The 13,376-nt window shown below is 43.4% G+C and overlaps 2 protein-coding genes and 1 long non-coding RNA gene across 6 annotated transcripts in view; 1 reads left to right on the forward strand and 2 right to left on the reverse strand.

Annotated features, from left to right (window-relative positions):
• The window catches only part of LOC107308506 (ubiquitin carboxyl-terminal hydrolase 35), a 23,149-nt gene extending 23,040 nt beyond the window's left edge, over nt 1-109 (reverse strand). For 3 of the 4 annotated variants that reach the window (XM_015852455.2, XM_015852458.2, XM_032442277.1), the window contains exon 1: nt 2-109. The gene's annotated coding sequence lies outside the window, so the exon portion shown is untranslated. The remainder of the gene's footprint in view (nt 1) is intronic. The other variant, XM_015852460.2, reaches the window with a different exon arrangement.
• On the forward strand, nt 94-10,990 carry KCTD21 (potassium channel tetramerization domain containing 21). The gene is made up of 2 exons (XM_015852463.2): nt 94-215; nt 5,779-10,990. The coding sequence occupies exon 2, from the start codon at nt 5,809-5,811 to the stop codon at nt 6,589-6,591; it is 783 nt and encodes a 260-aa protein (XP_015707949.1). The 5' UTR covers nt 94-215; nt 5,779-5,808; the 3' UTR covers nt 6,592-10,990.
• LOC107308511 lies at nt 4,002-13,358 on the reverse strand. The gene is made up of 3 exons (XR_001552828.2): nt 13,265-13,358; nt 11,412-11,503; nt 4,002-4,086 (listed from the first exon to the last, which is right to left on the reverse strand). It is a non-coding gene; the product is annotated as an uncharacterized LOC107308511 (long non-coding RNA).
• Nucleotides 13,359-13,376: the final 18 nt, after the last annotated feature.

Consider the following 13,376-nt stretch of genomic DNA (forward strand, 5'->3'; position numbering starts at 1 on the left):
CCTCACGACGGAGCCGTGCCCGGTCCTTCCCCCTCTCGCTCCGGGCGGGCAGAAAGCCGCAGCCCCGCGGGCAGCTCCGGGGGCAGGGCGGAGAGAAGGGAACTACAACTCCCAGCGCTGGCCGCACCGGGATCCTGCGTTCGCCGCGCCCCCGCTTCCTCCTCCGCCTCCTGCGGGCCCGGGCGGGGACGGGGCTCGGGGCTCCGGGACCGCAGGTGGGTGCGGGGCTGCGGGGCGGGGGGAGCGGCGGGGAAGGGCTGGGGTCAGCCCGTCCCCGCCCCGAGAGGGGAAAGTGAGGAACGGCAGGGAGAAAGGCAGCGGGAGAATGGCTTTGGGATGCGCAGGTTTTGTGTAAATCGGTTTAATCTAGTTATTATTGTGACATCGTTATTGGTACTATTAGGTTTATTTGTTATTATTATTTTAGTATGTTGTGCTGCTTGATGATAACTTGGGATGTTCTCAGGTTCTGTCACCAGCTCAGGCTGCCCAGGGCCCCATCCAGCCTGGCCTTGGGCACCTCCAGGGATGGGGCACCCACAGCTCTCTGGGCAGCAGTGCCAGGGTTGGCAAGTGATGCAGACACTTAGATGGGATATTAGAAATCAGTGCAGAGCTTTACAGGGCCGACACGATTTGGGCATAGGCTCAAATCTGGTCCCTGCTGGCCATCTGCTTGTCAGCACAGCCTGTGGGTTTTGGGGTCATGAGTGCCTCATTTCAGCTTTGATCCTCTGACTCTTCATTCTGTGTTCCCCTCTGTCTTGTCCTCCAGGTCCTGTTGGAAATACCTCAGTAATTTTGGTAAGGACGGTAAAAAAGAAAACCTGCTTTTATCAGAGATACGGTCCTGACCACAATTATTGAAGCATTCCCAACAGTCCTCCTTCAGCAGCTTTTACCTTCATTTCTTTTTCCTATTCTCCAACACCTGTGGACACTCTCATTCCTCATATGTCAGCATGTGCCTGACTTTATATTTTCTTTCCCAGACTCTTTGCCCATCAGCCATATTTCCATCTCCCTACACCTTCTCTTTGCCCCAGTCTGCTGACTGCTTAAACCCAGAGAGCTGCATCTGTTTGCATTCACCTGCAGCCCTATGCCAGCAGCACCAGCCTGGAGCATCTTCCAGGAGATGCTCAGAGCATCAGGGAGGTCCCCATCACTCAGAGCAAGCCGGGGATGTTAGAAAGCTCACATTTATGCTTCCCTTGTCATCTCATTGGCAGAGTATTTCCACGCTAACACAGCACGGTTAGAAAATAAAATCCAAGTCACTGTTGCCTGGCACTGCCACAGGCAGCAGATCGATAAAGATGCTTCCTGTAAGGAGGGGTGAGCTGGCATTTCCTGCCCTGTGCCTGCTGGGAGTTGGAGTCCTCTCCTGCAGCTCGCTGACAGAGCACTGTGATGCCTCAGCCAAGTGTCCAGATTGAGGTGGGATAGACTTACATCTTGCAGCCATGGGAAAACATGGGGTTTTTCCTCTATGGGACTGTTATAAGGAAGCACACAGTTTGTAGAGTCTACACTGCAGAGCTGGGATTAGTGAGTGTGCATCAGTGGTACACTGAGGGGGGGTTAAGCACCTTGTCACAACACATTTTGTCCCAAATCCTTCTTTAAACCCAGCTCTCACGTGATGCCTGCCCACTGACTCTCACTATGGAAACACTGAACTCAGGTTTTTAATTGATTTTTTTTCCTTTCTAAATACTTTCTATTTTATTTCCATCCTCCATATGCTGTGCTTATGTATTTTTTTTTTCCTCCTATCATGACTTCCGGATATCAAATTGCCTTTGCTGTAGTGCCCATAATACGAATTTCCAGCTAATGGTCTTTTTCCTCTGCAAAACCATCCCTTTGAGAAGGGACTGGGACAAAATGGCTCTCCCGATACAGCCATAGCAAGTGTTATACGTTTGCTGCCTCCACCTGTGCCCAGACCCAGATTTTCCAGCTTAATGACCATTTTTACCGGGGTGTTTTGTGGAAATTGGGATTTTTTACCTCAAACCAAAATGCTCTGCTGTAGTCAGATGTGCTGGAGTAAAGCAATTGTTGGGAGCTGGGAACAGTGCCCAGCACCAATGGAGCACTATGCCTGTGGCTGATTATCTGCGTGACATTAATGCACTCTAACAAAGCAGGCTGGGGCCCAGTGCTGGGAACAACCATCTTCTCTGATCATACTCTACCTAAAGTCTCTCACAACCACACAGGTGCTCGGATACTTTTTTCCCCATCCCTCCTTTTTTTAGCTGTAATCAATTGGGCTGCTCACAATGCAAAATTGCTTCCTATGCTGCATTACCTGGCCAGACCCGCTCGACATTTATCCAGACACCATGGCTCTCAGCAGCTCTCCTGGGCAATGCTCAGAAGCCAGGGAGGTTTTTAGTCTGGCTCCTTCTCCTGATGCTTAGCAGAAATAGTCCCTGTCTTGCTTTAATGTTATTGCCACTTAGGCTCTCCCTTCTTGTGCCCACCTGAATAATTCATCTCCTGGTTTTGCTGTGTGTGTGCTTTGCTGCTTGCTGTTTACTCCACAGCTCTTTCTTAACTAAGCTGCATGTTTCATTGTCTTAAAGATGGGTTTCCAAAGTTTTGGGATGAAGGGGTGTTGTATAGGTTGGGTACTGAAGGGGACACTGTGACCAATTGCTGCTGCTTTTCCTTCCTCACTCCCAATAAATGCTTGTGCTTATGTTTACTTCTCAAGGAAATCAAGGCTTTGCTGCATATTCTCCCAAATAAAAACTTCATTTTGTTTTCTGTTTAGTATCTTTCATATATTTTCTCTGCCCTGCCAATAATTACAGCTTTGGCTAACCTAGTATTATCTTAATTTTGTTAATGCAGAGACAGCTGTCTTCAAAGCTTCAGTGAGACTCTTTAACAGAAATGGACATGCAGTCACTTCCACATTCCATTAAATTGTTGTTTTGGGGTAGATTGTTTTTAATGGGAATGATCACAATTAATAATTTTGATATGGANAGAAAGGCTCACATTAAAAAATGACTTTTCTTCTACTTTATATATATATATGTATATATATACATACATATATATATATATTTCTTAAGATAAGGTCCTTGGGTTTTGGTTGTTGGTTTCTTTTCTAAAACTACATATACTAATAACTATAGGGTTTATATCAACCTCCTGTTTCTGCCTAAAAAGGATAAGCCAGGGCTGTACTCATTTTTCAGAGTGCTTAATACTTAACAATATTTGTGCCATTTTTCCTTACAGAGGCACATCACAAGCAATGCATTTCTGAATGCCCACCACACACTAGTGGGTTTGTGCCAAGTTGGGTGATAAAGGCACTCAGTTAAATAATAGATGCAGAGTTTTATTTGTTAGCTAATTAAAGCATTTTAAAATGTGATGGATGAAGAAGAGGGGAAATTAGCTTATCCAAAGCTATTTTACATTTAAAATTATTAAACAGTGAAGTGCTGCAGATAAGGGAGGTGCCGAACTATAACTATGTGAAGATGTCAGTAAGTGAAAATGAGTGGCTTTTGTCATTTCACATAGTTTCACGGCTGTAATCTACTGTTATGATTATGTGCTTTCAGAGTGATTTGTGTCCAAATACATTTGAATACAGACGTAACTTGGTGTTCAGGTGTACTGGAACACAAATCACTCTAAAAGCACATAATACCGGTGCTCATTGGCCAAATTCACATCTTCAGGTCTCAGATTAGATCTCAAAGTGATCTAATCTGAATGGACTTTAAGTACTGCTTTGGGAGCAGCTACACAGAAATCTTTGCTGTAACTCTCTGCTTCCAAGAACCATCACCCAATTTGTACTTGTACCAGTGACTGCAGGCTGTAGCCACCTACATCCATGCTTTTGGATCAGAATTAATTTAAGGGAGTACTGAGTTTGAAATGAAAGTCTGCATCTTACCACTGAACTTCTGGAACATCCAGTGGCCTTCAGGTGGCAATCAAAGGAGGGGAACATCTCCCTGCAGGTGGCCAAGGCTGGCAGAGAACCTGAGGAAACTGCTGTGGTACAGATGAGCAGGCTTGGTCTCAGTAATCTGAAAACATGACCTGTGAAGAAAGAACAGAAAGAAACAAAATGGGTCACTGAGTCTGAAACAGCGGAGGAGGGAAGAAATGAGCATGGCCTTTGGGGTCATTGTCAGTGCTGCTTCTACAGCTTGCATTATCTGCAGGGAGATGCTTCTGTTCTGGTATGAAACTTGAAAAAAATCCATTTGGGGCTGTTTCTGTGTTATTGTGTTTGCATTGTGAGGATTTAGAGTTTATTATTTCTCTTAATTACTATGCACTGACATACACACAGTGTGCTAGGGGCTAACACAGGCTAAAGAAGGGAGCGGAATGTTAAACTAGAAGTGAAATAAAGATTCTCGTTTGATTCGTTCATTAGCTGATTTAGTGTGGATGAGTTTTTCATAGCAAAATGGGCTTGCTGTTTAAAGGTGCAGTTGTTCTAGGGTGCCATTACCACCATTACTCGGGTTTTAGCAGCCATAAAGGAATCAATATTGCAGCACAAGTTGATGTTCTTCCAGTCTGTATTCTGCTGTGACTATGGAACTGATAATAGTGTTATCCTGCCTATGATTAATCTATAAGCAGTTAGGAAAATGCCTTCATGTAAACTTAATTTTAAGAGAGCTGTTGATCTGCTTTCTGTGAAATGACCATAGCTAATAATGTGAGCTACTGTGTATCTCTGCAAGCAAGCACTGATGGGCTTCCTGTTGTTTTTAGTCAGTTGCCAGCAGTAAATCTGGGAATGAACTGTGATGGGTTTGGATTCAGTGAGCAAGGAGAAACAGATGTGAAACAGAGCAGCCATATTTGCAGGTCTTCAGCTAACAGGAATGAGAGCACAGATTCTCAGTACAGCTAAACTGGTTTGCAATAGAGGAGTGCCTCCCTCCTCTTCCTTTGCACCAGCCCTGGTTCCAAGATGTAGCATAAGTGTATTCTGAATAGAAAATGAGAGAGGTTGATCTCTAAACAGGTTCATTGTTGGGTCAGGTAAGTGCCAGAGATGATTTAAGAGATAAGGGAAGTGTGATAGAGGGCAAAGGGAGGTGTGTTGTTTCCAGAAGCAGTGATGCTTAACTGCATCATAAAAACACATCCTTAGTTTGTCTCAGCTGACTGCAGAGGAGCTACACAGAAGCTACGTCAACTGAGGATACGGTCCCAATTAATTAAGAGATGTTTTCTAAGGTAAAGCACATTGGAAGGAGAAAGCTTGGTGTGTTTTTTACTGAATGGAACTGCAAAGATGACTGCACACCAATGTGTGTTTGGGGATTCTGCTGCAACAGCAGCTTTAATTAAACTTTGAGATGTCATGGAAGCTGTTGGGATGTGTCTGGTTCTTATCCTGCCCTTATTTTCACCATGTTCATGAGGGAGATGAGAATGGTTGAGTCCGGGATACAACTCTGGAAGTCAGTCATTTTCTGCTCTAAGCACCTGTGAGAGAGATTTCACATTTAGCATGACTGTAAAGCTATGGAAGACTCATGATTTCTGGCAGTAAACTGAATGAAACAAAGCCCTGATAAGGACTACTAGGAGAAGAGATGCTTATTCTCACAATACAGCCTCCGAAAATATTTCCCCATTTCTAATTCCAAAGATAAACTATTGCCATGTAGTTACACATATATATATACAGAAACCCTTTTCCCTGTAGTTTAACCTTTTCAACTACGTTGGATGTTTTCATTTTTTTATTATTATTTCTTTTAGAATTAGTCGCAGCATCGTGACTTTTCCATCATGTCAGAACCCATCACACTCAATGTTGGAGGAAAGCTTTATACCACCTCTCTGTCCACCTTGACTAGCTTTCCAGACTCCATGCTGGGGGCCATGTTTAGTGGGAAGATGCCAACCAAGAAGGACAGCCAAGGCAACTGCTTTATTGACAGAGATGGAAAAATCTTCCGCTATATCCTGAATTTCTTGAGAACTTCTCACTTGGACCTCCCCGAAGACTTTCAGGAAATGGGCTTACTTCGACGGGAGGCAGAATTCTATCAGATTCAGCCTCTGATTGAGGCCTTGCAGGAGAAGGAGGTGGAGCTTTCTAAAGCAGAGAAGAACGCCATGCTCAACATCAGTCTCGATCAGAAGACCCAGACTGTTCACTTCACCGTTCGAGAAGCACCCCAGATCTACAGCCTGTCTTCCTCCAACATGGAAGTGTTCAGCGCTCACATCTTCTCCACTTCGTGTCTGTTCCTGAAGCTTCTTGGTTCCAAACTTTACTATTGCTTCAATGGAAACCTCTCTTCAATATCCAGCTACCTGCAAGACCCCAACCATTTGACCTTAGATTGGGTTGCAAGTGTGGAAGGTCTTCCCGAAGAGGAGTACACAAAGCAGAACTTAAAGAGACTCTGGGTGGTGCCAGATAATAAGCAAATCAATAGTTTCCAGGTATTTGTGGAAGAAATGCTAAAAATAGCTGTGAGCGATGGTTTCTGCATAGATTCTTCTCATCCACATACTTCAGATTTCATGAATAATAAGATTATTCGCCTAATTCGATACAAGTAGGAATGTTTTTCTTCTTATGATGCCATCATGGAGGTAACACAGGTTAAGTGTTTCCCTTTTAAACACACTTACAGCCTAATTCAGAATCATGCTTACCTGGATTAAGAGTCACTAACAGGAAGATGATTTTCCTTTAACGCATTTACCGATACAGTCTTTCAGAATATGTCTGTATTCTAAATAGAAGGAATATTGTCTAGCACCTGAATTAAGGATTGATTCTGTCTCAGCCTCCACCTCTAACCTGCCGTACAACTGTGAGGAAAATCACTTATCTTCTTACTGCATTTACAGATGAAAAATGGGAATGATCCTTAACCTGTAATGTACGGTTGATGGGAATGTTCAGTTATGAAGGTTTGGAAAGTGTCTGGAGATCAGATGTGGTGAAGGAAGCCACGGAGACATAATGAGATCAGGTGTGCTGAAAGAAGCCACGGAGCCACAGTGCAGCAGAAGACAGTCCAGGAGGATACATTTTCCTTGTCTTTGCCATATCACCTGGACTGAGGATCCAAGAAGCTTGTTCCAATTAGTGGAGAAGATGCCTCTCCACATGGACACACTGAATCTAGATGTAAAAGATGGTGCACATTGTCAGTGAGTAGAGGATCCTGTCTGTTCTGTCGCCATCTGAAGATGACAGTTTTTTTTCCTGAACCCTGTGAGGAAAACAATGCTGTGTTCTGATTTCAGGGAAGCCATGGTTGATGTGACTGACTGTGGGAACAACCAAGAAAGCTGTAACAGAGAGAAAGATGTTTTTACAAACTGAGAAGATTGTGTCTGTTGGGGAACTTTGCTTTGGATGCTCTTAAACCCTGACATTTTCATTCCAAAGGCATCCAAGACAACTACTCCTTTTCTTTCTCTTACAATACTGTATTTGTCTCAAGGATGCTCCCAGAAACACTCGCTGAGGTGATGAACAGATTTAGAGGGATGACGTCCCCAAATATTGTCTGAATGGTTGAGATTCTTCTGACAGGACATGACTTTCTCTTGGGAAGTCTCCCTTCAGCAGTGTCTGGAGCTTATGGGAGGGCCTTTAGGTAGGGTGGATTCCATCTGAAAGGACTACTTTTCCATCACTGACTGTACTACTTTTAATTACAAAACTAGAGGCTTAGCTTTTCTACCAGTATACACTGAGCCTTTTTTTTTTTATACCACTGTGAAATATCAGACTGCTAAGGCATCATTTTACCTTCTTGCTTGGCTTTAGAGTCCAGTTGCCAGAGATAAGGCACTGCAAAACAAAGGGTAAATGACAACAGTCAAGCCCTTTCCTAAAAGCCTGATCCTTGCTCTGATGAAGATCATAGTCCCCTAGCTGCATGTTAGCTCTAGATACCCCTTTTGCCACATTCAAGGTGGTTCGTTCTTCAGCTAATTATTTTTTAAAGTATCTTAGCTGTCTTTCCCTAGTCAGATTGCTACATGTGCATGAAAGACCCTCCAGAACATTTCCCATTCCCTCAGGTGAAATAGAAGGGAAACTGCAATAACCAACTTTAGTGTTTATAATTTTATTGCTTCTTAGCACAGAGCTGCAAAGCTCAATATTGCTCTTTCTTTTCCCAAAGCAGCTGGGCGGCTGTTACGTTAAGCTGATCCATGAGAAAAAACCTCATTAATACTGTTGTAAAAAAAACTGAGAGATAAATATATTCCCACTGTCCCAAGCTGTATCACAGGAATAACACTAATCAGCATGCTGATAGTAAAAATGCTCATTCTGTAGCTATTGGCAGCCTGTTATAAATCTCCTTCCCTGTCTACCTTGGTGCAAGACTCACCAGCACGATGGTGGAAGTGAGACCATGTTGTTAGGCCCTACTGGGATTGAAGCCCAGAAAACCATTAAGCATAGCCACTTTTTGTGAATTTTCAGGATTAGAAGCAGGGTGCTGTGGCCAAATTTCAACTTTCAACTTTTCTGCCTTTTATTTGCCTTGGGAAGAACTCTCTTTTCCCCATTCCTGCCCTGAACTATGAAGCAGGAATAACATACTCCAGGAGATGCGGCATGCCATTGGCAAAGCAGAGCAACACAAATAATGTGAACCTTATTTCTGCTGAGAGATTGCCAGTCAGTTGGACATTCATAGTTGTCATCTATGCAGATGTTATTATGATGATCTGTAAAATACCATCCATGAACTCTTTTTCATCAAATCTATGCCTTCAAACAGATAAGCCTTTGCTGAACGTATGATAAAAGCTTTGGGGAGATGTCAATGGTACTAGTTTTTTTTAACTTTAGCCTTTGAGAATATATTTAAATGATTTGTAAAAGCAGTTCTTGAATGTCAGGACTAAATGAATAGATCTGTAATAATTAGTTTGCTCTTAGCTTGAGTTTATCTGGGGGCAAGAGCAATGGGCTTAAAGGGGGAAGGTCTGTGATGGAATGCTTAAACCCATCAGTTTGTTATGCAAACAGTGGACCACTTGAATCCACATTCGTTGGTGCTCAGGTGACTAAAGTAGGCAAAAGTATCACTGACCACAAATCTCTATGAAGAATTTCCAGACTGTGTAAAGACAGCAATGAAAACAAGCCTTGGGAGGAATAGAAAAGCTTCAAATACTTAAAAATTGTTGAGGAGAATAAATGTCTTTGAGAATGAGATACTATGTATAGCATCACAGCAGTTCTGCCTGCTACCAAGTATGTCAAATAAGTGGTAAGTGAATCAGCTGGGATTGCAATCAAACATATGTTATATAAATACAGCTGCTATTTCAAACAACATGCTAAGCTAAATTTATAGCTGTACCCTAATTTTGCACTCTGTGAGTTATGTTGTAACGACTGTTTATAGTAATATTCTCTCTCCGAAGCGTTTCTTTGCCTGTTATCTAGATAGCAAGCTTTTGTTTACCTTCTGTTTCAAAGCCCTGGAGATAACTTTCTTTTCTGTCACCAATCAGCAGCACTGATGATTCTTGTTCTCAAGTTGTCCTGGGTTAAAGAAAAGTGAACAGGCACAGAGCCATGTTGTGTGCTTAGTGTACATCACAACCCCATCGCTTAGTCATGAAAAGCACTTGAAATGTATTAGCAGTAACAACTACAAATTATTTCACTGTTGGAGTGGAATGTTCTTTCTTGGAATGGACTTCTTATTTTTTAAATGTCGGTAGAGAGAGATCAACCATTTTAAGAACAGAAAAACATCCGAGTTAGGGCAGATGATAAATAAGTTTCTAGCTTGAATGTAATGGCAGTTACAGACATGGACATGTACGTGGCACAGTGGGATTTCTTAGATGACAGAAAGAATATTCTAAAGCATATTAGTGGAATCCAGACAAATCACTCATGGGTTTCTCTTACAAGTTTTTTTTGCTTCATATCTCTAAATTGTCTAATAATATCCAATAGTAATGAAGGGACCAAAACCATGCCTAAACACTAAAATGTCTGATGAATGCCACTGTTGTTAAGAATCATTAGGAGACAGTGAGATGAGTGTTCCTACAGGTGATGGTAGGGGAATAAAAGAAATTGGTGTAGAAAGTTAGACTTGGAAGGATTCTTAAGTTAACAAGAAATCCAGGATTTAGAAGGAGAGCAGAGAGACTCTAGATGTGAGATAAGATGTGAGATAAAGGTAAGCAAGGTTTAAATGGAGACAAAGATTTTGTTATGGAGAAGACTGCAATTAGAATGACTCATTGGTCCTCTTCAATTTTAATCTCCTATTATGCAACTAAAATATTGGCCATGCCAAGAGTAATTCAAGTACCATGTCAGAAGTAGACAGCTTTGCTAAATTTGCATGTGCTTTCAATCACCAAACATATGCACTGCTGTAGTTGCTCATATTTTAACTTCGTTGCTGAAAATAAACCTCTGCAGTCAATCAGACTGATTCCCATTCTAGAAAAGGAAAGGCTGGAGGGGTTTATATGTAATGTTCAAGGGAGTAATAAATACTGCCTTCACCCCTTGCCAGGAATCGTGTAAAACAAATCTATGACTTTCTGACACTTCACAGATAAATGGAGAAGTTATGAAGACTATTTCTTGTGAGAGTTTCATTTTCACCTCGTACCTTTGAACTTGGTATCACTGCTCAGAATTGCAGTGTTTTTGGAAATATTTAACTGTCCTGGTTGGTGAGCCATTCTGTAACAGTTCCCTTATCCACACACTGCTGGCCAGAAACACGCAGGCAATAAGCACTGCTAATACGTGACTCTCCCATTAGAAGTCTCGTATGTGAATTAGTACATAAGGTCATGCAGGTATTCTGTGTGAGAAAGGCTGGATTGAGCTTAAATGTGCAGATCATGCTCTCAGATTCACCCCAGATAATAAAAGGGATGGTTTTGCTATGGATTCAGAAAATCAAAAAGAAAAAAAAAAAAGCTATATGGATGCATGAAATGAATAATTTCTTTCCTCTTGCCATTTTCTGACCACTTATTTTCTTATTCCTACTCCTAGCTGCTGGATTTTTTTTGTTGAACATAACTTGGTTCTTGATTCACTAAAAAGCCATACTTTCAAATGAATGCTTTTTGAAAGGTGTCAAAAGATGGGTTTGTTTCTTATCACTCTCACAGACAACAAATAGGATATCATATTTAAAAATCTGGTTGCATTTCTCTGCCTGTAATTCTCTTGTGAGCTGCTACTAATATATGTTTTAGAAGACAATAAATAAAATGTGAATGACGCAGTAAATGGTCTGCCTGACATACATTTTCATGCAGCAATGTCTGCTGAATCTGCAGTTTTTACTCTTAAAACTGCACTGCAGTGCTTACCAAGAAGTCTCTATGACTAAGAATCATAGGATACTCACAAAAAATATGAGCGCTGATGTAAAAGAGACCAGATCGATGTACTTCTTCAATAATCCAAGCCATTCTCAATGCCATTCATGTCTTCAAACACCTACAATGCAGAGATTCAAAAGATACATTTTTTTAACAAATCCTCATGTATTCATACAGCCTCACTGTGGCCTCATCACCCAACATTACATCCCCTGGGCCCAACACAGCCCAAAACCACTGCTGGTCCCACACCACCCAACCTCACATCAGTTAGGCCTACCACCATCCAACCTCACTACTAGAGACACAAGAGTCAACCCCATACCCAGCCCCACACCATCCAATACCATACATGACCTCACAACATTCGATTCCCTCTCAAATTCAACAGGGCAAGATGAATGAGGAGTTGCTGAGCTCCCTTGGTTTCTTCAGCCCAGGGAATCATAGAATCACAGAATGGCTTAGGATGAAAGGGATCTTAAAGATTATCCAGTTCCAACATGCCATGGGCTGGTTGCCACCCACCAGCTCACTCTGCTCAGGGCTCCATTCAACCTGGCCTCAAGCACCTCCAGGAATGGGGCACCCACAGCTCTCTGGGCAGTAGTGCCAGGGCCTCAACAATCTCTGAGTAAAGAACTTCATACTAGCATATATTTCCTCTCCTTTACTTTAAAGCCACCCCCCCTTGTCCTGTCATCATCAGACAACGTAAAAAGTCAGGCCTCTCCCTGCAAGTAACTAAAGGGCATACAGATGCCTTCCTGGAGCCTTCTCTTCTCCAGGCTGAACAAGTCCAGCTCCCTCAGCCCTTCTTCATTGTCAAGGTGCTCCAGACCTATGAGCATCTTCGTGGCCCTCCTCTGCACTAACTCCAACAGCTCTGCATTCTTCTTGTGCCAGGCTGGGACACAGTACTCCAGATGAGGCCTCACAGTGACAGAGAAGAGGGAGACAACTCCCTGCCTTCTTTTAACACAGCCCAGCACACTGTCAGCCTTTCAGGCTTCATGTCCAGCCTCTCCTCCACCAGAACCCTTAAGTCCTTCTCCGAAGGGCTGCTCTCAGTGAGTTCTCCTCCCAGTCTGCACACACAGCTGGCATTACCCAGACTCAAGAGCAAAGCAGTGCGCTTGGCCTCATTGAACCTCATTCAGAACCTCATTGAACCTCATTGAGAAGGTTGCAGGGTGACCTCATTGCAGCCTTTCAATACCTGAAGGGAACTTACTCCCAGGAGGGGAGTAAACTCTTCGAAAGGGCTGATAATAGCAGGACACGGGGAAATGGTTTTAAGTTAAAAGAGGGAAGATTTAGGTTGGATGTTAGGGGGAAGTTCTTTACTAGGAGAGTGGTTAGGCCCTGGAACAGGCTGCCCAGGGAGGTTGTGGATGCCCCGTCGTTGGAGGTGTTCAAGACCAGGTTGGACGGGGCCTTGGGCAACCTGATCTATGGGGACTCTATGGGGATCTATGGGGTCAGTGGGGTCTCTATGGGGATCTATGAGGTCTATGGGGTCTCTATGGGGTCAGTGGGGTCTCTATTGGGATCTATGGGGTCAATGGGGTCTCTATGGGGTCTATGGGGTCTATGGGGTCCCTATGGGGTCAGTGGGGTCTCTATGGGGATCTATGGGGTCAATGGGGTCTCTATGGGGATCTATGGGGATCTATGGGGTCTCCTGGGCAACCTGATCTAGTAAAGGTGTGTTTGGTGGCCCTGCTAGGCAGGGAGGTTGGAATTACATGATCCTTGAGGTCCCTTCCAACCCGGGTCATTCTGTGATTCTGTGTGATTCAGTTCATGCAGGCCCACATCTCAAGCGTCCCTTCCTTCTCAAGACTGAGGAAGCCTCACAGCACACAAAGCTCCTCACAGGGCACAGAGGGGCAGCGCTGAGCTCTGCTCTCTGGTGACAGACAGGACCCACGACCCTCTTCCAACCTGGGACATTAACGATCACACATAACGAACCCCACAAACCGCCC

The sequence above is a fragment of the Coturnix japonica genome, chromosome 1 (genome assembly GCF_001577835.2).
Source record: "Coturnix japonica isolate 7356 chromosome 1, Coturnix japonica 2.1, whole genome shotgun sequence".
Lineage (NCBI taxonomy): Eukaryota > Metazoa > Chordata > Aves > Galliformes > Phasianidae > Coturnix > Coturnix japonica.

What these genes read in the sequence shown, in the direction of transcription:
- KCTD21 (XM_015852463.2), top strand. Translation starts at nt 5,809, where the DNA reads ATGTCAGAACCCATCACACTCAATGTTGGAGGAAAGCTTTATACCACC.